Source organism: Carcharodon carcharias, chromosome 33, assembly GCF_017639515.1.
Source record: "Carcharodon carcharias isolate sCarCar2 chromosome 33, sCarCar2.pri, whole genome shotgun sequence".
NCBI classification, from domain to species: domain Eukaryota; kingdom Metazoa; phylum Chordata; class Chondrichthyes; order Lamniformes; family Lamnidae; genus Carcharodon; species Carcharodon carcharias.
Genome location: NC_054499.1, coordinates 8,002,448 through 8,026,494, shown reverse-complemented (window position 1 = coordinate 8,026,494; position 24,047 = coordinate 8,002,448). Strand labels below are relative to the sequence as shown.

General features: G+C 45.5%; 1 protein-coding gene and 1 pseudogene across 1 annotated transcript; both read right to left on the bottom strand.

Moving 5' to 3' along the window:
• Positions 1-4,006: 4,006 nt before the first annotated feature.
• On the bottom strand, positions 4,007-18,454 carry LOC121272226 (mucin-5AC-like; the record flags this gene model as incomplete). The annotated part of the gene is made up of 11 exons (XM_041178752.1): positions 4,007-4,186; positions 7,396-7,527; positions 9,229-9,327; positions 13,642-13,773; positions 14,050-14,153; positions 15,031-15,354; positions 15,754-15,858; positions 16,321-16,629; positions 17,268-17,600; positions 17,881-18,117; positions 18,337-18,454. Coding segments are annotated over 11 exons (2,073 nt in total), but the record flags the coding sequence as incomplete, so codon positions are not given.
• A 406-nt stretch (positions 18,455-18,860) lies between these two features.
• Positions 18,861-23,455, bottom strand: LOC121272225 (annotated as a pseudogene).
• Positions 23,456-24,047: the final 592 nt, after the last annotated feature.

The window sequence follows — 24,047 nt, the reverse complement described above, 5'->3', positions numbered from 1 at the left end:
TGAAGTGGTTTCACTGGTTTTTGTGGTGCTTGTTGAGGTGGGTTCAGTGGTTTCGGTGATACTTGTTGAGGTGGGTTCAGTGGTTTCAGTGGTACTTGTTGAGGTGGTTTCACTGGTTTTTGTGGTATTTGTTGAGGTGGTTGCACTGGTTTCTGTGGTACTTGTTGAAGTGGGTTCACTGGTTTTGGTGGTGCTTGTTGAGGTACTTATACTTGTTTATGTGGTACTTGTTGAAGTCGGTTCTCTGGTTTTTGTTGTGCTTGTTGAGGTGGGTTCAGTGGTTTCGGTGATACTTGTTGAGGTGGGTTCAGTGGTTTCAGTGGTACTTGTTGAGGTGGTCTCACTGGTTTTTGTGATATTTGTTGAGGTGGTTGCACTGGTTTCTGTGGTACTTGTTGAAGTGGGTTTACTAGTTTTGGTGGTGCTTTTTGAGGTACTTCCACTGGTTTCTGTGGTCCTTGTTGAAGTAGGTTCACTGGTTTTTGTGCTTGTTGAGGTGTGCACACTGGTTCTGTTGTACCTGTTGAGGTGGTTTCACTGGTTTCTGTCGTGCTTGTTGTGGTGCTTCCACTGGTTTCTGTGGTACTTGTTGAAGTGGGATCTGTGTTTCTTGTGGTGTTTGTTATGGTGGGCTCACTGCTTTCTGTGGTACCTGTTGAAGTGGTTTCACTGGTTTTTGTGGTACTTGTTGAGGTGGCTTTGCTGGTTTCTGTGTTACTGAACATGGTGGATTCACTGGTTTCCATGGTGCTTGTTGAAGTGGGTTCACTGGTTTTGGTGGTGCTTTTTGAGGTGGTTTCACTGGTTTTTGTGGTACTTGTTGAGGTGATTGCACTGGTTTCTGTGGTACTTGTTGGAGTTGGTTCACTGGTTTTTGTGGTCCTTTTTGAGGTGGGTTCACTGGTTTCTCTTGTAACAAATGTGGTTTGGCTGGTTGCTGTGTTGATTGTTGAGGTACTTTCACTGGTTTCTGTTGTACTTATTGAAGTGGGTTCACTGGTTTTGGTGGTGCTTGTTGAGGTACTTCCACTGGTTTCTGTGGTACTTGTTGAAGTGGGTTCACTGGTTTTTGTGGTGCTTGTTGAGGTGGGATCAGTGGTTTCGGTGATACTTGTTGACGTGGGTTCAGTGGTTTCAGTGGTACTTGTTGAGGTGGTTGCACTGGTTTCTGTGGTACTTGTTGAAGTTGGTTCACTGGTTTTTGTGGTACTTGTTGAGGTGGGTTCACTGGTTTCTCTCCTAACAAATGTGGTTTGGCAGGTTGCTGTGTTGATTGTTGAGGTACTTTCACTGGTTTCTGTTGTACTTATTGAAGTGGGTTCACTGGTTTTGGTGGTGCTTGTTGAGGTACTTCCACTGGTTTCTGTGGTACTTGCTGAAGTGGGTTCACTGGTTTTAATGCTTGTTGAGGTGGGTACACTGGTTTCTGTGGTACCTGTTGAGGTGGCTTCACTGGTTTCTATGGTGCTTGTTGTGGTACTTGCACTGGTTTCTGTGGTACTTGTTGTGGTGGTTGCACTGGTTTCTATGGTGCTTATTGAAGTGGTTTCACTGGTTTTCGTGGTGGATGTTGAGGTGGTTTCACTGGTTACTGTGGTACTTGTTAAAGTGGGTTCACTGGTTTTGGTGGTGCTTGTTGAGGCACTTCCACTGGTTTGTGTGGTACTTGTTGAAGTGGGTTCACTGGTATTTGTGGAGCTTGTTGAGGTGGGTTCAGTGGTTTCGGTGATACATGTTGAGGTGGGTTCAGTGATTTCAGTGGTACTTGTTAAGGTTTTTGCACTGGTTTCTGTGGTACTTGTGGAAGTTGGTTCACTGGTTTTTGTGGTACTTGTTGAGGTGGGTTCACTGGTTTCTCGCGTAACAAATGTGGTTTGGCTGGTCGCTGTGTTGATTGTTGAGGTACTTTCACTGGTTTCTGTTGTACTTATTGAAGTGGGTTCACTGGCTTTGGTGGTGCTTGTTGAGGTACTTCCACTGGTTTCTGTGGTACTTGCTGAAGTGGGTTCACTGGTTTTTATGCTTGTTGAGGTGGGTACACTGGTTTCTGTGGTACCTGTTGAGGTGGCTTCACTGGTTTCTATGGTGCTTGTTGTGGTATTTGCACTGGTTTCTGTGGTACTTGTGGTGGTTGCACTGGTTTCTGTGGTGCTTATTGAAGTGGTTTCACTGGTTTTTGTGGTGGATGTTGAGGTGGTTTCACTGGTTACTGTGGTACTTGTTGAAGTGGGTTCACTGGTTTTGGTGGTGCTTGTTGAGGTACTTCCACTGGTTTTTGTTGTACTTGTTGAAGTTGGTTCACTGGTTTTTGTGGTGCTTGTTGAGGTGGGTTCAGTGGTTTCGGTGATACTTGTTGAGGTGGGTTCAGTGGTTTCAGTGGTACTTGTTGAGGTGGTTTCACTGGTTTTTGTGGTACTTGTTGAGGTGGTTGCACTGGTTTCTGTGGTAATTGTTGAATTGGGTTCACTGGTTTCTGTGGTGGATGTTGAGTTGGTTGCACTGGTTTCTGTGGTACTTGTTGAAGTGGGTTCACTGGTTTTGGTGGTGCTTGTTGAGGTACTTCCACTGGTTCCTGTGGTATTTGTTGAAGTGGGTTCACTGGTTTTTGTGGTGCTTGTTGAGGTGGGTTCAGTGGTTTCGGTGATACTTGTTGAGTTGGGTTCAGTGGTTTCAGTGGTACTTGTTGAGGTGGTTTCTCTGGTTTTTGTGGTACTTGTTGAGGTGGTTGCACTGGTTTCTGTGGTACTTGTTGAAGTGGGTTTACTAGTTTTGGTGGTGCTTTTTGAGGTACTTCCACTGGTTTCTGTGGTACCTGTTGAATTAGGTTCACTGGTTTTTGTGCTTGTTGAGGTGTGTACACTGGTTTTGTGTGTTACCTGTTGAGGTGGCTTCACTGGTTTCTGTGGTGCTTGTTGTGGTGCTTCCACTGGTTTTTGTGGTACTTGTTGAAGTGGGATCTGTGTTTCTTGTGGTGTTTGTTGAGGTGGGCTCAGTGGATTCTGTGATAACTGTTGAAGTGGTTTCACTGGTTTTTGTGGTACTTGCTGAGGTGGCTTTGCTGGTTTCTGTGGTACTGAACCTGGTGGCTTCACTGGTTTCCATGGTGCTTGTTGAAGTGGGTTCACTGGTTTTTGTGGTGGATGTTGAGGTGGTTTCACTGGTTACTGTGGTACTTGTTGAAGTGGGTTCAGTGGTTTCAGTGATACTTGTTGAGGCGGGTTCAGTGGTTTCAGTGGTACTAGTTGAGGTGGTTGCACTGGTTTCTGTGGTACTTGTTGATGTTGGTTCACTGGTTTTTGTGGTACTTGTTGAGGTGGGTTCACTGGTTTCTCTCGTAACAAATGTGGTTTGGCTGGTTGCTGTGTTGATTGTTGAGGTACTTTCACTGGTTTCTGTTGTACTTATTGAAGTGGGTTCACTGGTTTTGGTGGTGCTTGTTGAGGTACTTCCACTGGTTTCTGTGGTACTTGCTGAAGTGGGTTCACTGGTTTTTATGCTTGTTGAGGTGGGTACACTGGTTTCTGTGGTACCTGTTGAGGTGGCTTCACTGGTTTCTATGGTGCTTGTTGTGGTACTTGCACTTGTTTCTGTGGTACTTGTTGTGGTGGTTGCACTGGTTTCTGTGGTGCTTATTGAATTGGTTTCACTGGTTTTTGTGGTGGATGTTGAGGTGGTTTCACTGGTTTCTGTGGTACTTGTTGAAGTGGGTTCACTGGTTTTGGTGGTGCTTGTTGAGGTACTTCCACTGGTTTCTGTGGTACTTGTTGAAGTGGGTTCATTGGTTTTTGTTGTGCTTGTTGAGGTGGGTTCAGTGGTTTCGGTGATACATGTTGAGGTGGGTTCAGTGGTTTCAGTGGTACTTGTTGAGGTGGTCTCACTGGTTTTTGTGGTACTTGTTGAGGTGGTTGCACTGGTTTCTGTGGTAATTGTTGAATTGGGTTCACTGGTTTCTGTGGTGGATGTTGAGGTGGTTGCACTGGTTTCTGTGTTCCCTGTTGAAGTAGGTTCACTGTTTTTTGTGCTTGTTGAGGTGTGCACACTGGTTCTGTGGTACCTGTTGAGGTGGTTTCACTGGTTTCTGTCGTGCTTGTTGTGGTGCTTCCATTGGTTTCTGTGGTACTTGTTGAAGTGGGATCTGTGTTTCTTGTGGTGTTTGTTGAGGTGGGCTCAGTGCTTTCTGTGGTACCTGTTGAAGTGGTTTCACTGGTTATTGTGGTACTTGTTGAGGTGGCTTTGCTGATTTCTGTGTTACTGAACATGGTGGCTTCACTGGTTTCCATGGTGCTTGTTGAAGTGGGTTCACTGGTTTTGGTGGTGCTTTTTGAGGTGGTTTCACTGGTTGTTGTGGTACTTGTTGAGGTGGTTGCACTGGTTTCTGTGGTACTTGTTGAAGTTGGTTCACTGGTTTTTGTGGTACTTGTTGAGGTGGGTTCACTGTTTTCTCTCGTAACAAATGTGGTTTGGCTGGTTGCTGTGTTGATTGTTGAGGTACTTTCACTGGTTTCTGTTGTACTTATTGAAGTGGGTTCACTTGCTTTGGTGGTGCTTGTTGAGGTACTTCCACTGGTTTCTGTGGTACTTGTTGAAGTGGGTTCACTGGTTTTTGTGGTGCTTGTTGAGGTGGGTTCATTGGTTTCGGTGATACTTGTTGACGTGGGTTCAGTGGTTTCAGTGGTACTTGTTGAGGTGGTTGCACTGGTTTCTGTGGTACTTGTTGAAGTTGGTTCACTGGTTTTTGTGGTACTTGTTGAGGTGGGTTCACTGGTTTCTCTCGTAACAAATGTGGTTTGGCTGGTTGCTGTGTTGATTGTTGAGGTACTTTCACTGGTTTCTGTTGTACTTATTGAAGTGGGTTCACTTGTTTTGGTGGTGCTTGTTGAGGTACTTCCACTTGTTTCTGTGGTACTTGCTGAAGTGGGTTCACTGGTTTTAATGCTTGTTGAGGTGGGTACACTGGTTTCTGTGGTACCTGTTGAGGTGGCTTCACTGGTTTCTATGGTGCTTGTTGTGGTACTTGCACTGGTTTCTGTGGTACTTGTTGTGGTGGTTGCACTGGTTTCTATGGTGCTTATTGAAGTGGTTTCACTGGTTTTCGTGGTGGATTTTGAGGTGGTTTCACTGGTTACTGTGGTACTTGTTGAAGTGGGTTCACTGGTTTTGGTGGTGCTTGCTGAGGTACTTCCACTGGTTTGTGTGGTACTTGTTGAAGTGGGTTCACTGGTATTTGTGGAGCTTGTTGAGGTGGGTTCAGTGGTTTCGGTGATACTTGTTGAGGTGGGTTCAGTGGTTTCAGTGGTACTTGTTGAGGTGGTTGCACTGGTTTCTGTGGTACTTGTGGAAGTTGGTTCACTGGTGTTTGTGGTACTTGTTGAGGTGGGTTCACTGGTTTCTCTCGTAACAAATGTGGTTTGACTGGTTGCTGTTTTGATTGTTGAGGTACTTTCACTGGTTTCTGTTGTACTTATTGAAGTGGGTTCACTGGTTTTGGTGGTGCTTGCTGAGGTACTTCCACTGGTTTGTGTGGTACTTGTTGAAGTGGGTTCACTGGTATTTGTGGAGGTTGTTGAGGTGGGTTCAGTGGTTTTGGTGATACTTGTTGAGGTGGGTTCAGTGGTTTCAGTGGTACTTGTTGAGTTGGTTTCACTCGTTTTTGTGGTACTTGTTGAGGTGGTTTCACTGGTTTTTGTGGTACTTGTTGAGGTGGTTGCACTGGTTTCTGTGGTAATTGTTGAATTGGGTTCACTGGTTTCTGTGGTGGATGTTGAGGTGGTTGCACTGGTTTCTGTGGTACTTGTTGAATGGGTTCACTGGTTTTGGTGGTGCTTGTTGAGGTACTTCCACTGGTTCCTGTGGTGTTTGTTGAAGTGGGTTCACTGGTTTTTGTGGTGCTTGTTGAGGTGGGTTCAGTGGTTTCGGTGATACTTGTTGAGGTGGGTTCAGTGGTTTCAGTGGTACTTGTTGAGGTGGTTTCTCTGGTTTTTGTGGTACTTGTTGAGGTGGTTGCACTGGTTTCTGTGGTACTTGTTGAAGTGGGTTTACTAGTTTTGGTGGTGCTTTTTGAGGTACTTCCACTGGTTTCTGTGGTACCTGTTGAATTAGGTTCACTGGTTTTTGTGCTTGTTGAGGTGTGTACACTGGTTTTGTGTGTTACCTGTTGAGGTGGCTTCACTGGTTTCTGTGGTGCTTGTTGTGGTGCTTCCACTGGTTTCTGTGGTACTTGTGGATGTGGTATCTGTGTTTCTTGTGGTGTTTGTTGAGGTGGGCTCAGTGGATTCTGTGACAACTGTGGAAGTGGTTTCACTGGTTTTTGTGGTACTTGTTGAGGTGGCTTTGCTGGTTTCTGTGGTACTGAACCTGGTGGCTTCACTGGTTTCCATGGTGCTTGTTGAAGTGGGTTCACTGGTTTTTGTGGTGGATGTTGAGGTGGTTTCACTGGTTACTGTGGTACTTGTTGAAGTGTGTTCAGTGGTTTCAGTGATACTTGTTGAGGTGGGTTCAGTGGTTTCAGTGGTACTTGTTGAGGTGGTTGCACTGGTTTCTGTGGTACTTGTTGATGTTGGTTCACTGGTTTTTGTGGTACTTGTTGAGGTGGGTTCACTGGTTTCTCTCGTAACAAATGTGGTTTGGCTGGTTGCTGTGTTGATTGTTGAGGTACTTTCACTGGTTTCTGTTGTACTTATTGAAGTGGGTTCACTGGTTTTGGTGGTGCTTGTTGAGGTACTTCCACTGGTTTCCGTGGTACTTGCTGAAGTGGGTTCACTGGTTTTTATGCTTGTTGAGGTGGGTACACTGGTTTCTGTGGTACCTGTTGAGGTGGCTTCACTGGTTTCTATGGTGCTTGTTGTGGTACTTGCACTGGTTTCTGTTGTACTTGTTGTGGTGGTTGCACTGGTTTCTGTGGTGCTTATTGAAGTGGTTTCACTGGTTTTTGTGGTGGATGTTGAGGTGGTTTCACTGGTTACTGTGGTACTTGTTGAAGTGGGTTCACTGGTTTTGGTGGTTCTTGTTGAGGTACTTCCACTGGTTTCTGTGGTACTTGTTGAAGTGGGTTCACTGGTTTTGGTGGTGCTTGTTGAGGTACTTCCACTGGTTTCGGTGATACTTGTTGAGGTGCGTTCACTGGTTTTTGTGGTGCTTGTTGAGGTGGATTCAGTGGTTTCGGTGATACTTGTTTAGGTGGGTTCAGTGGTTTCAGTGGTACTTGTTGAGGTGGTTTCACTGGTTTTTGTGGTACTTGTTGAGGTGGTTGCACTGGTTTCTCTGGTAGTTGTTGAAGTGGGCTTCCTAGTTTTGGTGGTGCTTTTTGAGGTACTTCCACTGGTTTCTGTGGTCCTTGTTAAAGTAGGTTCACTGGTTTTTGTGCTTGTTGAGGTGTGTACACTGGTTCTGTGGTACCTGTTGAGGTGTTTTCACTGGTTTCTGTTGTGCTTGTTGTGGTGCTTCCACTGGTTTCTGTGGTACTTGTTGAAGTGAGATCTGTGTTTCTTGTGGTGTTTGTTGAGGTGGGCTCAGTGCTTTCTGTGGTACCTGTTGAAGTGGTTTCACTGGTTTTTGTGGTACTTGTTGAGGTGGCTTTGCTGGTTTCTGTGTTACTGAACATGGTGGCTTCACTGGTTTCCATGGTGCTTGTTGAAGTGGGTTCACTGGTTTTTGTGGTGCTTGTTGAGGGTGGTTCACTAGATTCTGTGGTACTTGTTGACGTGGTTAAACCAGTTTCCGTGGTGCTTAGTGATGTGGGTTCACTGGTTTCTGTGATGCTTGTTGAAGTGGGATCTTTGGTTTTGGTGGTGCTTGTTGAGGTACTTCTGCTGGTTTCTGTGGTCCTTGTTGAAGTAGGTTCAGTGTCTTTTGTGGTGCTTGTTGACGTGGGTTCACTGTTTTCTGTGGTACCTGTTGAAGTGGTTTCACTGGTTTTTATGGTACTTGTTGAGTTGTCTTCACTGGTTTCTGTGGTTCTGAACGTGGTGGCTTCAGTGGTTTGCGTGGAGCTTGTTGAGGTACTCCCACTGGATTCTGTGGTACTTGTTGAAGTGGGTTCACTGGTTTTTGTGGTACTTGTTGAGGTGGTCTCACTGGTTTCTGTGGGGCTTGTTGGGGTGGGTTCACTGGTTTTGGTGGTGCTTATTGAGGTACTTCTGCTGGTTTCTGTGGTAATTGTTGAAGTGGGTTCACTGGTTTTTGTGGTGCTTGTTGAGGTAGATTCACTGGTTTTGGTGGTACTTGTTGAAGTGGTTTCACGGGTTTCTGTGGTACCTGTTGAGGTGGTTTCACTGGTTTTTGCGGTGGTTGCACTGGTGTCTGTGGTACTTGTTGAAGTGGCTTCACTGATTTTGGTGGAACTTGTTGAGGTGGCTTCACTGGTTTCTGTGGTGCTTATTGTGGTACTTCCACTGGTTTTTAGGGTAATTGTTGAAGTGTGTTCAGTGTTTTTTGTGGCGCTTGTTGAGGGTCTTTCACTGGTGTCTGTGGTACTGGATGAAGTGGGATAACTAGTTTTCATGGTACTTGTTGAGGTGGCTTCGCTGGTTTCTGTGGTACTGAACGTGGTGGCTTCACTGGTTTGCGTGGTGCTTGTTGAGGGACTTTCACTGGTTTCTGTGGTGCTTGTGGTGGTTGCACTGGTTTTAATGGTACTTGTTGAGGTGGTTAGATGGGTTTCTGTGGTGCTTGTTGATGTGGGTTCACTGGTTTCTGTGGTGCTTGTTGAAGTGGGATCACTAATTTCGGTAGTGCTTGTTGAGGTACTTCTGCTGGTTTCTGTAGTCCTTGTTGAAGTGGGTTCACTGGTTTTTGTGGTGCTTGTTGCAGTGGTTGCACTGGTGTCTGTGGTACCTGTTGAAGTGGTTTCACTGGTTTTTGTGGTGCTTGTTGAGGTGGTTGTACTGGTTTCTGTGGTACTTGTTGAAGTGGGATCACTGGTTTTGGTGGTGCTTGTTGAGGTACTTCCACTGGTTTCTGTGGTAATTGTTGAGGTAGGTTCACTGCTTTTTGTGGTGGTTGTTGAGGTGGGTTCAGTGGTTTTGGTGGTACTTGTTGAGGTGGGTTCAGTGGTTTCAGTGGTACCTGTTGAGGTGGTTTCACTGGTTTTTGTGGTAGTTGTTGAGGTGGCTTCACTGGTTTCTGTGGTGTTTGTTGTGGTACTTCCATTGGTTTCTGTGGTACTTGTTGAAGTGCGTTCAGTGTTTTTTGTGGTGCTTTTTGAGGTGGGTTCACTGTTTTATGTGGTACCTGTTGAAGTGGCTTCACTTGCTTCTGTGGTTCTGAACGTGGTGACTTCACTGGTTTGCATGTAGCTTGTTGAGGTACTTCCACTGGTTTCTGTGGTACCTGTTGAAGTGATTCAACTGGTTTTTGTGCTTGTTGAGGTGGGTACACTGGTTTCAATGGTACTTGTTGAAGTGGGTTCAGTGTTTCTTGTGGTTCTCATAGAGGTGGGCTCAGTGGTTTCTGTGATACCTGTTGAGGTGGTTTTACTGGTTTTGGTGGTGCTTGTTCTGGTAATTCCACTGGTTTCTGTAGTACTTGTTGAAGTGGGCTCACTGGTTTTTGTGGTGCTTGTTGAGGTGGTTTCACTGGTTTTTGTGGGACTTGTTGAGGTGGTTGCACTGGTTTCTGTGGTACTTGTTGAAGTTGGTTCACTGGTTTTTGTGGCACTTGTTGAGGTGGGTTCACTGGTTTCTCCCATAACAAATGTTGTTTGGCTAGTTGCTGTGTTGATTGTTGAGGTACTTTCACTGGTTTCTGTTGTACTTATTGAAGTGGGTTCACTGGTTTTGGTGGTGCTTGTTTTGGTGGTTTCACTGGTTTTTGTGGTACTTGTTGAGGTGGTTGCACTGGTTTCTTTGGTACTTGTTGAAGTTGATTCACTGGTTTTTGTGGTACTTGTTGAGGTGGGTTCACTGGTTTCTCTCGTAACAAATGTGGTTTGGCTGGTTGCTGTGTTGATTGTTGAGGTACTTTCACTGGTTTCTGTTGTACTTATTGAAGTGGGTTCACTGGTTTTGGTGGTGCTTGTTGAGGTACTTCCACTGATTTCTGTGGTACTTGCTGAAGTGGGTTCACTGATTTTTATGCTTGTTGAGGTGGGTACACTGGTTTCTGTGGTAGCTGTTGAGGTGGCTTCACTGGTTTCTATGGTGCTTGTTGTGGTACTTGCACTGGTTTCTGTGGTAGTTGTTGTGTTGGTTGCACTGGTTTCTGTGGTGCTTATTGAAGTGATTTCAGTGGTTTTTGTGGTGGACGTTGAGGTGGTTTCACTGGTTACTGTGGTACTTGTTGAAGTGCGTTCACTGGTTTTTGTGCTTGTTGAGGTGGGTTCAGTGGTTTCAGTGATACTTGTTGAGGTGGGTTCAGTGGTTTCAGTGGTACTTGTTGAGGTGGTTGCACTGGTTTCTGTGGTACTTGTTGAAGTTGTTCACTGGTTTTTGTGGTACTTGTTGAGGTGGGTTCACTGGTTTCTCGCGTAACAAATGTGGTTTGGCTGGTTGCTGTGTTGATTGTTGAGGTACTTTCACTGGTTTCTGTTGTACTTATTGAAGTGGGTTCACTGGCTTTGGTGGTGCTTGTTGAATACTTCCACTGGTTTCTGTGGTTCTTGCGGAAGTGGGTTCACTGGTTTTTATGCTTGTTGAGGTGGGTACACTGGTTTCTGTGGTACCTGTTGAGGTGGCTTCACTGGTTTCTATGGTGCTTGTTGTGGTACTTGCACTGGTTTCTGTGGTACTTGTTGTGGTGGTTGCACTGGTTTCTGTGGTGCTTATTGAAGTGGTTTCACTGGTTTTTGTGGTGGATGTTGAGGTGGTTTCACTGGTTACTGTGGTACTTGTTGAAGTGGGTTCACTGGTTTTGGTGGTGCTTGTTGAGGTACTTCCACTGGTTTCTGTGGTACTTGTTGAAGTGGGTTCACTGGTTTTTGTGGTGCTTGTTGAGGTGGGTTCAGTGGTTTCGGTGATACTTGTTGAGGTGGGTTCAGTGGTTTCAGTGGTACTTGTTGAGGTGGTTTCACTGGTTTTTGTGGTACTTGTTGAGTTGCTTGCACTGGTTTCTGTGGTAATTGTTGAATTGGGTTCACTGGTTTCTGTGGTGGATGTTGAGGTGGTTGCACTGGTTTCTGTGGTACTTGTTGAAGTGGGTTCACTGGTTTTGGTGGAGCTTGTTGAGGTACTTCCACTGGTTTCTGTGGTATTTGTTGAAGTGGGTTCACTGGTTATTGTGGTGCTTGTTGAGGTGGGTTCAGTGGTTTCAGTGGTACTTGTTGAGGTGGTTTCACTGGTTTTTGTGGTAATTGTTGAAGTGGGTTTACTAGTTTTGGTGGTGCTTTTTGAGGTACTTCCACTGGTTTCTGTGGTACCTGTTGAATTAGGTTCACTGGTTTTTGTGCTTGTTGAGGTGTGTACACTGGTTTCTGTGGTACCTGTTGAGGTTCCTTCACTGGTTTCTGTGGTGCTTGTTGTGGTGCTTCCACTGGTTTCTGTGGTACTTGCTGAAGTGGGTTCACTGGTTTTTATTCTTGTTGAGGTGGGTACACTGGTTTCTGTGGTACCTGTTGAGGTGGCATCACTGGTTTTTATGGTGCTTGTTGTGGTACTTCCACTGGTTTCTGTGGTACTTGTTGTGGTGGTTGCACTGGTTTCTGTGGTGCTTATTGAAGTGGTTTCACTGGTTTTTGTGGTGGATGTTGAGGTGGTTTCACTGGTTACTGTGGTACTTGTTGAAGTGGGTTCACTGGTTTTGGTGGTGCTTGTTGAGGTACTTCCACTGGTTTTTGTTGTACTTGTTGAAGTGGGTTCACTGGTTTTTGTGGTGCTTGTTTAGGTGGGTTCAGTGGTTTCGGTGATACTTGTTGAGGTGGGTTCAGTGGTTTCAGTGGTACTTGTTGAGTTGGTTTCACTCGTTTTTGTGGTACTTGTTGAGGTGGTTTCACTGGTTTTTGTGGTACTTGTTGAGGTGGTTGCACTGGTTTCTGTGGTAATTGTTGAATTGGGTTCACTGGTTTCTGTGGTGGATGTTGAGGTGGTTGCACTGGTTTCTGTGGTACTTGTTGAATGGGTTCACTGGTTTTGGTGGTGCTTGTTGAGGTACTTCCACTGGTTCCTGTGGTATTTGTTGAAGTGGGTTCACTGGTTTTTGTGGTGCTTGGTGAGGTGGGTTCAGTGGTTTCGGTGATACTTGTTGAGGTGGGTTCAGTGGTTTCAGTGCTACTTGTTGAGGTGGTTTCTCTGGTTTTTGTGGTACTTGTTGAGGTGGTTGCACTGGTTTCTGTGGTACTTGTTGAAGTGGGTTTACTAGTTTTGGTGGTGCTTTTTTAAAATACTTCCACTGGTTTCTGTGGTACCTGTTGAATTAGGTTCACTGGTTTTTGTGCTTGTTGAGGTGTGTACACTGGTTTCTGTGTTACCTGTTGAGGTGGCTTCACTGGTTTCTGTGGTGCTTGTTGTGGTGCTTCCACTGGTTTCTGTGGTACTTGTGGAAGTGGTATCTGTGTTTCTTGTGGTGTTTGTTGAGGTGTGCTCAGTGGATTCTGTGATAACTGTTGAAGTGGTTTCACTGGTTTTTGTGGTACTTGTTGAGGTGGCTTTGCTGGTTTCTGTGGTACTGAACCTGGTGGCTTCACTGGTTTCCATGGTGCTTGTTGAAGTGGGTTCACTGGTTTTTGTGGTGGATGTTGAGGTGGGTTCACTGGTTACTGTGGTACTTGTTGAAGTGGGTTCAGTGGTTTCAGTGATACTTGTTGAGGTGGGTTCAGTGGTTTCAGTGGTACTTGTTGAGGTGGTTGCACTGGTTTCTGTGGTACTTGTTGATGTTGGTTCACTGGTTTTTGTGGTACTTGTTGAGGTGGGTTCACTGGTTTCTCTCGTAACAAATGTGGTTTGGCTGGCTGCTGTGTTGATTATTGAGGTACTTTCACTGGTTTCTGTTGTACTTATTGAAGTGGGTTCACTGGTTTTGGTGGTGCTTGTTGAGGTACTTCCACTGGTTTCCGTGGTACTTGCTGAAGTGGGTTCACTGGTTTTTATGCTTGTTGAGGTGGGTACACTGGTTTCTGTGGTACCTGTTGAGGTGGCTTCACTGGTTTCTATGGTGCTTGTTGTGGTACTTGCACTGGTTTCTGTTGTACTTGTTGTGGTGGTTGCACTGGTTTCTGTGGTTCTTATTGAAGTGGTTTCACTGGTTTTTGTGGTGGATGTTGAGGTGGTTTCACTGGTTACTGTGGTACTTGTTGAAGTGGGTTCACTGGTTTTGGTGGTTCTTGTTGAGGTACTTCCACTGGTTTCTGTGGTACTTGTTGAAGTGGGTTCACTGGTTTTGGTGGTGCTTGTTGAGGTACTTCCACTGGTTTCGGTGATACTTGTTGAGGTGGGTTCACTGGTTTTTGTGATGCTTGTTGAGGTGGATTCAGTGGTTTCGGTGATACTTGTTTAGGTGGGTTCAGTGGTTTCAGTGGTACTTGTTGAGGTGGTTTCACTGGTTTTTGTGGTACTTGTTGAGGTGGTTGCACTGGTTTCTCTGGTAGTTGTTGAAGTGGGTTTACTAGTTTTGGTGGTGCTTTTTGAGGTACTTCCACTGGTTTCTGTGGTCCTTGTTAAAGTAGGTTCACTGGTTTTTGTGCTTGTTGAGGTGTGTACACTGGTTCTGCGGTACCTGTTGAGGTGTTTTCACTGGTTTCTGTTGTGCTTGTTGTGGTGCTTCCACTGGTTTCTGTGGTACTTGTTGAAGTGAGATCTGTGTTTCTTGTGGTGTTTGTTGAGGTGGGCTCAGTGCTTTCTGTGGTACCTGTTGAAGTGGTTTCACTGGTTTTTGTGGTACTTGTTGAGGTGGCGTTGCTGGTTTCTGTGTTACTGAACATGGTGGCTTCACTGGTTTCCATGGTGCTTGTTGAAGTGGGTTCACTGGTTTTTGTGGTGCTTGTTGAGGGTGGTTCACTAGATTCTGTGGTACTTGTTGACGTGGTTAAACCAGTTTCCGTGGTGCTTAGTGATGTGGGTTCACTGGTTTCTGTGATGCTTGTTGAAGTGGGATCATTGGTTTTGGTGGTGCTTGTTGAGGTACTTCTGCTGGTTTCTGTGGTCCTTGTTGAAGTAGGTTCAGTGTCTTTTGTGGTGCTTGTTGACGTGGGTTCACTGTTTTCTGTGGTACCTGTTGAAGTGGTTTCACTGGTTTTTATGGTACTTGTTGAGTTGTCTTCACTGGTTTCTGTGGTTCTGAACGTGGTGGCTTCAGTGGTTTGCGTGGAGCTTGTTGAGGTACTTCCACTGGATTCTGTGGTACTTGTTGAAGTGGGTTCACTGGTTTTTGTGGTACTTGTTGAGGTGGTCTCACTGGTTTCTGTGGGGCTTGTTGGGGTGGGTTCACTGGTTTTGGTGGTGCTTATTGAGGTACTTCTGCTGGTTTCTGTGGTAATTGTTGAAGTGGGTTCACTGGTTTTTGTGGTGCTTGTTGAGGTGGATTCACTGGTTTTGGTGGTACTTGTTGAAGTGGTTTCACGGGTTTCTGTGGTACCTGTTGAGGTGGTTTCACTGGTTTTTGCGGTGGTTGCACTGGTGTCTGTGGTACTTGTTGAAGTGGCTTCACTGATTTTGGTGGAACTTGTTGAGGTGGCTTCACTGGTTTCTGTGGTGCTTATTGTGGTACTTCCACTGGTTTTTAGGGTAATTGTTGAAGTGTGTTCAGTGTTTTTTGTGGCGCTTGTTGAGGGTCTTTCACTGGTGTCTGTGGTACTGGATGAAGTGGGATAACTAGTTTTCATGGTACTTGTTGAGGTGGCTTCGCTGGTTTCTGTGGTACTGAACGTGGTGGCTTCACTGGTTTGCGTGGTGCTTGTTGAGGGACTTTCACTGGTTTCTGTGGTGCTTGTGGTGGTTGCACTGGTTTTAATGGTACTTGTTGAGGTGGTTAGATGGGTTTCTGTGGTGCTTGTTGATGTGGGTTCACTGGTTTCTGTGGTGCTTGTTGAAGTGGGATCACTAATTTCGGTAGTGCTTGTTGAGGTACTTCTGCTGGTTTCTGTAGTCCTTGTTGAAGTGGGTTCACTGGTTTTTGTGGTGCTTGTTGCAGTGGTTGCACTGGTGTCTGTGGTACCTGTTGAAGTGGTTTCACTGGTTTTTGTGGTGCTTGTTGAGGTGGTTGTACTGGTTTCTGTGGTACTTGTTGAAGTGGGATCACTGGTTTTGGTGGTGCTTGTTGAGGTACTTCCACTGGTTTCTGTGGTAATTGTTGAGGTAGGTTCACTGCTTTTTGTGGTGGTTGTTGAGGTGGGTTCAGTGGTTTTGGTGGTACTTGTTGAGGTGGGTTCAGTGGTTTCAGTGGTACCTGTTGAGGTGGTTTCACTGGTTTTTGTGGTAGTTGTTGTGGTGGCTTCACTGGTTTCTGTGGTGTTTGTTGTGGTACTTCCATTGGTTTCTGTGGTACTTGTTGAAGTGCGTTCAGTGTTTTTTGTGGTGCTTTTTGAGGTGGGTTCACTGTTTTATGTGGTACCTGTTGAAGTGGCTTCACTTGCTTCTGTGGTTCTGAACGTGGTGACTTCACTGGTTTGCATGTAGCTTGTTGAGGTACTTCCACTGGTTTCTGTGGTACCTGTTGAAGTGATTCAACTGGTTTTTGTGCTTGTTGAGGTGGGTACACTGGTTTCAATGGTACTTGTTGAAGTGGGTTCAGTGTTTCTTGTGGTTCTCATAGAGGTGGGCTCAGTGGTTTCTGTGGTACCTGTTGAGGTGGTTTTACTGGTTTTGGTGGTGCTTGTTCTGGTAATTCCACTGGTTTCTGTGGTACTTGTTGAAGTGGGCTCACTGGTTTTTGTGGTGCTTGTTGAGGTGGTTTCACTGGTTTTTGTGGGACTTGTTGAGGTGGTTGCACTGGTTTCTGTGGTACTTGTTGAAGTTGGTTCACTGGTTTTTGTGGTACTTGTTGAGGTGGGTTCACTGGTTTCTCCCATAACAAATGTTGTTTGGCTAGTTGCTGTGTTGATTGTTGAGGTACTTTCACTGGTTTCTGTTGTACTTATTGAAGTGGGTTCACTGGTTTTGGTGGTGCTTGTTTTGGTGGTTTCACTGGTTTTTGTGGTACTTGTTGAGGTGGTTGCACTGGTTTCTTTGGTACTTGTTGAAGTTGATTCACTGGTTTTTGTGGTACTTGTTGAGGTGGGTTCACTGGTTTCTCTCGTAACAAATGTGGTTTGGCTGGTTGCTGTGTTGATTGTTGAGGTACTTTCACTGGTTTCTGTTGTACTTATTGAAGTGGGTTCACTGGTTTTGGTGGTGCTTGTTGAGGTACTTCCACTGATTTCTGTGGTACTTGCTGAAGTGGGTTCACTGATTTTTATGCTTGTTGAGGTGGGTACACTGGTTTCTGTGGTGCTTGTTGTGGTACTTGCACTGGTTTCTGTGGTACTTGTTGTGGTGGTTGCACTGGTTTCTGTGGTGCTTATTGAAGTGATTTCAGTGGTTTTTGTGGTGGACGTTGAGGTGGTTTCACTGGTTACTGTGGTACTTGTTGAAGTGGGTTCACTGGTTTTTGTGGTGCTTGTTGAGGTGGGTTCAGTGGTTTCAGTGATACTTGTTGAGGTGGGTTCAGTGGTTTCAGTGGTACTTGTTGAGGTGTTTGCACTGGTTTCTGTGGTACTTGTTGTAGTTGGTTCACTGGTTTTTGTGGTACTTGTTGAGGTGGGTTCACTGATTTCTCTCGTAACAAATGTGGTTTGGCTGGTTGCTGTGTTGATTGTTGAGGTACTTTCACTTGTTTCTGTTGTACTTATTGAAGTGGGTTCACTGGTTTTGGTGGTGCTTGCTGAGGTACTTCCGCTGGTTTCTGTGGTACTTGCTGAAGTGGGTTCACTGGTTTTAATGCTTGTTGAGGTGGGTACACTGTTTTCTGTGGTACCTGTTGAGGTGGCTTCACTGGTTTCTATGGTGCTTTATGTGATACTTGCACTGGTTTCTGTGGTATTTGTTGTGGTGGTTGCACTGGTTTCTGTGGTGCTTATTGAAGTGGATTCACTGGTTTTTGTGGTGGATGTTGAGGTGGTTTCACTGGTTACTGTGGTACTTGTTGAAGTGGGTTCACTGGTTTTGGTGGTGCTTGTTGAGGTACTTCCACTGGTTTGTGTGCTACTTGTTGAAGTGGGTTCACTGGTATTTGTGGAGCTTGTTGAGGTGGGTTCAGTGGTTTTGGTGATACTTGTTGAGGTGGGTTCAGTGGTTTCAGTGGTACTTGTTGAGGTGGTTGCACTGGTTTCTGTGGTACTTGTTGAAGTTGTTCACTGGTTTCTGTGGTACTTGTTGTGGTGGTTGCACTGGTTTCTGTGGTGCTTATTGAAGTGGTTTCACTGGTTTTTGTGGTGGATGTTGAGGTGGTTTCACTGGTTACTGTGGTACTTGTTGAAGTGGGTTCACTGGTTTTGGTGGTTCTTGTTGAGGTACTTCCACTGGTTTCTGTGGTACTTGTTGAAGTGGGTTCACTGGTTTTTGTGGTGCTTGTTGAGGTGGGTTCAGTGGTTTCAGTGGTACTTGTTGAGGTGGTTTCACTGGTTTTTGTGGTAATTGTTGAAGTGGGTTTACTAGTTTTGGTGGTGCTTTTTGAGGTACTTCCACTGGTTTCTGTGGTACCTGTTGAATTAGGTTCACTGGTTTTTGTGCTTGTTGAGGTGTGTACACTGGTTTTGTGTGTTACCTGTTGAGGTGGCTTCACTGGTTTCTGTGGTGCTTGTTGTGGTGCTTCCACTGGTTTCTGTGGTACTTGTGGAAGTGGTATCTGTGTTTCTTGTGGTGTTTGTTGAGGTGGGCTCAGTGGATTCTGTGATAACTGTGGAAGTGGTTTCACTGGTTTTTGTGGTACTTGTTGAGGTGGCTTTGCTGGTTTCTGTGGTACTGAACCTGGTGGCTTCACTGGTTTCCATGGTGCTTGTTGAAGTGGGTTCACTGGTTTTTGTGGTGGATGTTGAGGTGGTTTCACTGGTTACTGTGGTACTTGTTGAAGTGTGTTCAGTGGTTTCAGTGATACTTGTTGAGGTGGGTTCAGTGGTTTCAGTGGTACTTGTTGAGGTGGTTGCACTGGTTTCTGTGGTACTTGTTGATGTTGGTTCACTGGTTTTTGTGGTACTTGTTGAGGTGGGTTCACTGGTTTCTCTCGTAACAAATGTGGTTTGGCTGGTTGCTGTGTTGATTGTTGAGGTACTTTCACTGGTTTCTGTTGTACTTATTGAAGTGGGTTCACTGGTTTTGGTGGTGCTTGTTGAGGTACTTCCACTGGTTTCCGTGGTACTTGCTGAAGTGGGTTCACTGGTTTTTATGCTTGTTGAGGTGGGTACACTGGTTTCTGTGGTACCTGTTGAGGTGGCTTCACTGGTTTCTATGGTGCTTGTTGTGGTACTTGCACTGGTTTCTGTTGTACTTGTTGTGGTGGTTGCACTGGTTTCTGTGGTGCTTATTGAAGTGGTTTCACTGGTTTTTGTGGTGGATGTTGAGGTGGTTTCACTGGTTACTGTGGTACTTGTTGAAGTGGGTTCACTGGTTTTGGTGGTTCTTGTTGAGGTACTTCCACTGGTTTCTGTGGTACTTGTTGAAGTGGGTTCACTGGTTTTGGTGGTGCTTGTTGAGGTACTTCCACTGGTTTCGGTGATACTTGTTGAGGTGCGTTCACTGGTTTTTGTGGTGCTTGTTGAGGTGGATTCAGTGGTTTCGGTGATACTTGTTTAGGTGGGTTCAGTGGTTTCAGTGGTACTTGTTGAGGTGGTTTCACTGGTTTTTGTGGTACTTGTTGAGGTGGTTGCACTGGTTTCTCTGGTAGTTGTTGAAGTGGGCTTCCTAGTTTTGGTGGTGCTTTTTGAGGTACTTCCACTGGTTTCTGTGGTCCTTGTTAAAGTAGGTTCACTGGTTTTTGTGCTTGTTGAGGTGTGTACACTGGTTCTGTGGTACCTGTTGAGGTGTTTTCACTGGTTTCTGTTGTGCTTGTTGTGGTGCTTCCACTGGTTTCTGTGGTACTTGTTGAAGTGAGATCTGTGTTTCTTGTGGTGTTTGTTGAGGTGGGCTCAGTGCTTTCTGTGGTACCTGTTGAAGTGGTTTCACTGGTTTTTGTGGTACTTGTTGAGGTGGCTTTGCTGGTTTCTGTGTTACTGAACATGGTGGCTTCACTGGTTTCCATGGTGCTTGTTGAAGTGGGTTCACTGGTTTTTGTGGTGCTTGTTGAGGGTGGTTCACTAGATTCTGTGGTACTTGTTGACGTGGTTAAACCAGTTTCTGTGGTGCTTAGTGATGTGGGTTCACTGGTTTCTGTGATGCTTTTTGAAGTGGGATCTTTGGTTTTGGTGGTGCTTGTTGAGGTACTTCTGCTGGTTTCTGTGGTCCTTGTTGAAGTAGGTTCAGTGTCTTTTGTGGTGCTTGTTGACGTGGGTTCACTGTTTTCTGTGGTACCTGTTGAAGTGGTTTCACTGGTTTTTATGGTACTTGTTGAGTTGTCTTCACTGGTTTCTGTGGTTCTGAACGTGGTGGCTTCAGTGGTTTGCGTGGAGCTTGTTGAGGTACTCCCACTGGATTCTGTGGTACTTGTTGAAGTGGGTTCACTGGTTTTTGTGGTACTTGTTGAGGTGGTCTCACTGGTTTCTGTGGGGCTTGTTGGGGTGGGTTCACTGGTTTTGGTGGTGCTTATTGAGGTACTTCTGCTGGTTTCTGTGGTAATTGTTGAAGTGGGTTCACTGGTTTTTGTGGTGCTTGTTGAGGTAGATTCACTGGTTTTGGTGGTACTTGTTGAAGTGGTTTCACGGGTTTCTGTGGTACCTGTTGAGGTGGTTTCACTGGTTTTTGCGGTGGTTGCACTGGTGTCTGTGGTACTTGTTGAAGTGGCTTCACTGATTTTGGTGGAACTTGTTGAGGTGGCTTCACTGGTTTCTGTGGTGCTTATTGTGGTACTTCCACTGGTTTTTAGGGTAATTGTTGAAGTGTGTTCAGTGTTTTTTGTGGCGCTTGTTGAGGGTCTTTCACTGGTGTCTGTGGTACTGGATGAAGTGGGATAACTAGTTTTCATGGTACTTGTTGAGGTGGCTTCGCTGGTTTCTGTGGTACTGAACGTGGTGGCTTCACTGGTTTGCGTGGTGCTTGTTGAGGGACTTTCACTGGTTTCTGTGGTGCTTGTGGTGGTTGCACTGGTTTTAATGGTACTTGTTGAGGTGGTTAGATGGGTTTCTGTGGTGCTTGTTGATGTGGGTTCACTGGTTTCTGTGGTGCTTGTTGAAGTGGGATCACTAATTTCGGTAGTGCTTGTTGAGGTACTTCTGCTGGTTTCTGTAGTCCTTGTTGAAGTGGGTTCACTGGTTTTTGTGGTGCTTGTTGCAGTGGTTGCACTGGTGTCTGTGGTACCTGTTGAAGTGGTTTCACTGGTTTTTGTGGTGCTTGTTGAGGTGGTTGTACTGGTTTCTGTGGTACTTGTTGAAGTGGGATCACTGGTTTTGGTGGTGCTTGTTGAGGTACTTCCACTGGTTTCTGTGGTAATTGTTGAGGTAGGTTCACTGCTTTTTGTGGTGGTTGTTGAGGTGGGTTCAGTGGTTTTGGTGGTACTTGTTGAGGTGGGTTCAGTGGTTTCAGTGGTACCTGTTGAGGTGGTTTCACTGGTTTTTGTGGTAGTTGTTGAGGTGGCTTCACTGGTTTCTGTGGTGTTTGTTGTGGTACTTCCATTGGTTTCTGTGGTACTTGTTGAAGTGCGTTCAGTGTTTTTTGTGGTGCTTTTTGAGGTGGGTTCACTGTTTTATGTGGTACCTGTTGAAGTGGCTTCACTTGCTTCTGTGGTTCTGAACGTGGTGACTTCACTGGTTTGCATGTAGCTTGTTGAGGTACTTCCACTGGTTTCTGTGGTACCTGTTGAAGTGATTCAACTGGTTTTTGTGCTTGTTGAGGTGGGTACACTGGTTTCAATGGTACTTGTTGAAGTGGGTTCAGTGTTTCTTGTGGTTCTCATAGAGGTGGGCTCAGTGGTTTCTGTGATACCTGTTGAGGTGGTTTTACTGGTTTTGGTGGTGCTTGTTCTGGTAATTCCACTGGTTTCTGTGGTACTTGTTGAAGTGGGCTCACTGGTTTTTGTGGTGCTTGTTGAGGTGGTTTCACTGGTTTTTGTGGGACTTGTTGAGGTGGTTGCACTGGTTTCTGTGGTACTTGTTGAAGTTGGTTCACTGGTTTTTGTGGCACTTGTTGAGGTGGGTTCACTGGTTTCTCCCATAACAAATGTTGTTTGGCTAGTTGCTGTGTTGATTGTTGAGGTACTTTCACTGGTTTCTGTTGTACTTATTGAAGTGGGTTCACTGGTTTTGGTGGTGCTTGTTTTGGTGGTTTCACTGGTTTTTGTGGTACTTGTTGAGGTGGTTGCACTGGTTTCTTTGGTACTTGTTGAAGTTGATTCACTGGTTTTTGTGGTACTTGTTGAGGTGGGTTCACTGGTTTCTCTCGTAACAAATGTGGTTTGGCTGGTTGCTGTGTTGATTGTTGAGGTACTTTCACTGGTTTCTGTTGTACTTATTGAAGTGGGTTCACTGGTTTTGGTGGTGCTTGTTGAGGTACTTCCACTGATTTCTGTGGTACTTGCTGAAGTGGGTTCACTGATTTTTATGCTTGTTGAGGTGGGTACACTGGTTTCTGTGGTAGCTGTTGAGGTGGCTTCACTGGTTTCTATGGTGCTTGTTGTGGTACTTGCACTGGTTTCTGTGGTAGTTGTTGTGTTGGTTGCACTGGTTTCTGTGGTGCTTATTGAAGTGATTTCAGTGGTTTTTGTGGTGGACGTTGAGGTGGTTTCACTGGTTACTGTGGTACTTGTTGAAGTGCGTTCACTGGTTTTTGTGCTTGTTGAGGTGGGTTCAGTGGTTTCAGTGATACTTGTTGAGGTGGGTTCAGTGGTTTCAGTGGTACTTGTTGAGGTGGTTGCACTGGTTTCTGTGGTACTTGTTGAAGTTGTTCACTGGTTTTTGTGGTACTTGTTGAGGTGGGTTCACTGGTTTCTCGCGTAACAAATGTGGTTTGGCTGGTTGCTGTGTTGATTGTTGAGGTACTTTCACTGGTTTCTGTTGTACTTATTGAAGTGGGTTCACTGGCTTTGGTGGTGCTTGTTGAATACTTCCACTGGTTTCTGTGGTTCTTGCGGAAGTGGGTTCACTGGTTTTTATGCTTGTTGAGGTGGGTACACTGGTTTCTGTGGTACCTGTTGAGGTGGCTTCACTGGTTTCTATGGTGCTTGTTGTGGTACTTGCACTGGTTTCTGTGGTACTTGTTGTGGTGGTTGCACTGGTTTCTGTGGTGCTTATTGAAGTGGTTTCACTGGTTTTTGTGGTGGATGTTGAGGTGGTTTCACTGGTTACTGTGGTACTTGTTGAAGTGGGTTCACTGGTTTTGGTGGTGCTTGTTGAGGTACTTCCACTGGTTTCTGTGGTACTTGTTGAAGTGGGTTCACTGGTTTTTGTGGTGCTTGTTGAGGTGGGTTCAGTGGTTTCGGTGATACTTGTTGAGGTGGGTTCAGTGGTTTCAGTGGTACTTGTTGAGGTGGTTTCACTGGTTTTTGTGGTACTTGTTGAGTTGCTTGCACTGGTTTCTGTGGTAATTGTTGAATTGGGTTCACTGGTTTCTGTGGTGGATGTTGAGGTGGTTGCACTGGTTTCTGTGGTACTTGTTGAAGTGGGTTCACTGGTTTTGGTGGTGCTTGTTGAGGTACTTCCACTGGTTTCTGTGGTATTTGTTGAAGTGGGTTCACTGGTTATTGTGGTGCTTGTTGAGGTGGGTTCAGTGGTTTCAGTGGTACTTGTTGAGGTGGTTTCACTGGTTTTTGTGGTAATTGTTGAAGTGGGTTTACTAGTTTTGGTGGTGCTTTTTGAGGTACTTCCACTGGTTTCTGTGTTACCTGTTGAATTAGGTTCACTGGTTTTTGTGCTTGTTGAGGTGTGTACACTGGTTTCTGTGGTACCTGTTGAGGTTCCTTCACTGGTTTCTGTGGTGCTTGTTGTGGTGCTTCCACTGGTTTCTGTGGTACTTGCTGAAGTGGGTTCACTGGTTTTTATTCTTGTTGAGGTGGGTACACTGGTTTCTGTGGTACCTGTTGAGGTGGCATCACTGGTTTTTATGGTGCTTGTTGTGGTACTTCCACTGGTTTCTGTGGTACTTGTTGTGGTGGTTGCACTGGTTTCTGTGGTGCTTATTGAAGTGGTTTCACTGGTTTTTGTGGTGGATGTTGAGGTGGTTTCACTGGTTACTGTGGTACTTGTTGAAGTGGGTTCACTGGTTTTGGTGGTGCTTGTTGAGGTACTTCCACTGGTTTTTGTTGTACTTGTTGAAGTGGGTTCACTGGTTTTTGTGGTGCTTGTTTAGGTGGGTTCAGTGGTTTCGGTGATACTTGTTGAGGTGGGTTCAGTGGTTTCAGTGGTACTTGTTGAGTTGGTTTCACTCGTTTTTGTGGTACTTGTTGAGGTGGTTTCACTGGTTTTTGTGGTACTTGTTGAGGTGGTTGCACTGGTTTCTGTGGTAATTGTTGAATTGGGTTCACTGGTTTCTGTGGTGGATGTTGAGGTGGTTGCACTGGTTTCTGTGGTACTTGTTGAATGGGTTCACTGGTTTTGGTGGTGCTTGTTGAGGTACTTCCACTGGTTCCTGTGGTATTTGTTGAAGTGGGTTCACTGGTTTTTGTGGTGCTTGTTGAGGTGGGTTCAGTGGTTTCGGTGATACTTGTTGAGGTGGGTTCAGTGGTTTCAGTGGTACTTGTTGAGGTGGTTTCTCTGGTTTTTGTGGTACTTGTTGAGGTGGTTGCACTGGTTTCTGTGGTACTTGTTGAAGTGGGTTTACTAGTTTTGGTGGTGCTTTTTTAAAATACTTCCACTGGTTTCTGTGGTACCTGTTGAATTAGGTTCACTGGTTTTTGTGCTTGTTGAGGTGTGTACACTGGTTTCTGTGTTACCTGTTGAGGTGGCTTCACTGGTTTCTGTGGTGCTTGTTGTGGTGCTTCCACTGGTTTCTGTGGTACTTGTGGAAGTGGTATCTGTGTTTCTTGTGGTGTTTGTTGAGGTGTGCTCAGTGGATTCTGTGATAACTGTT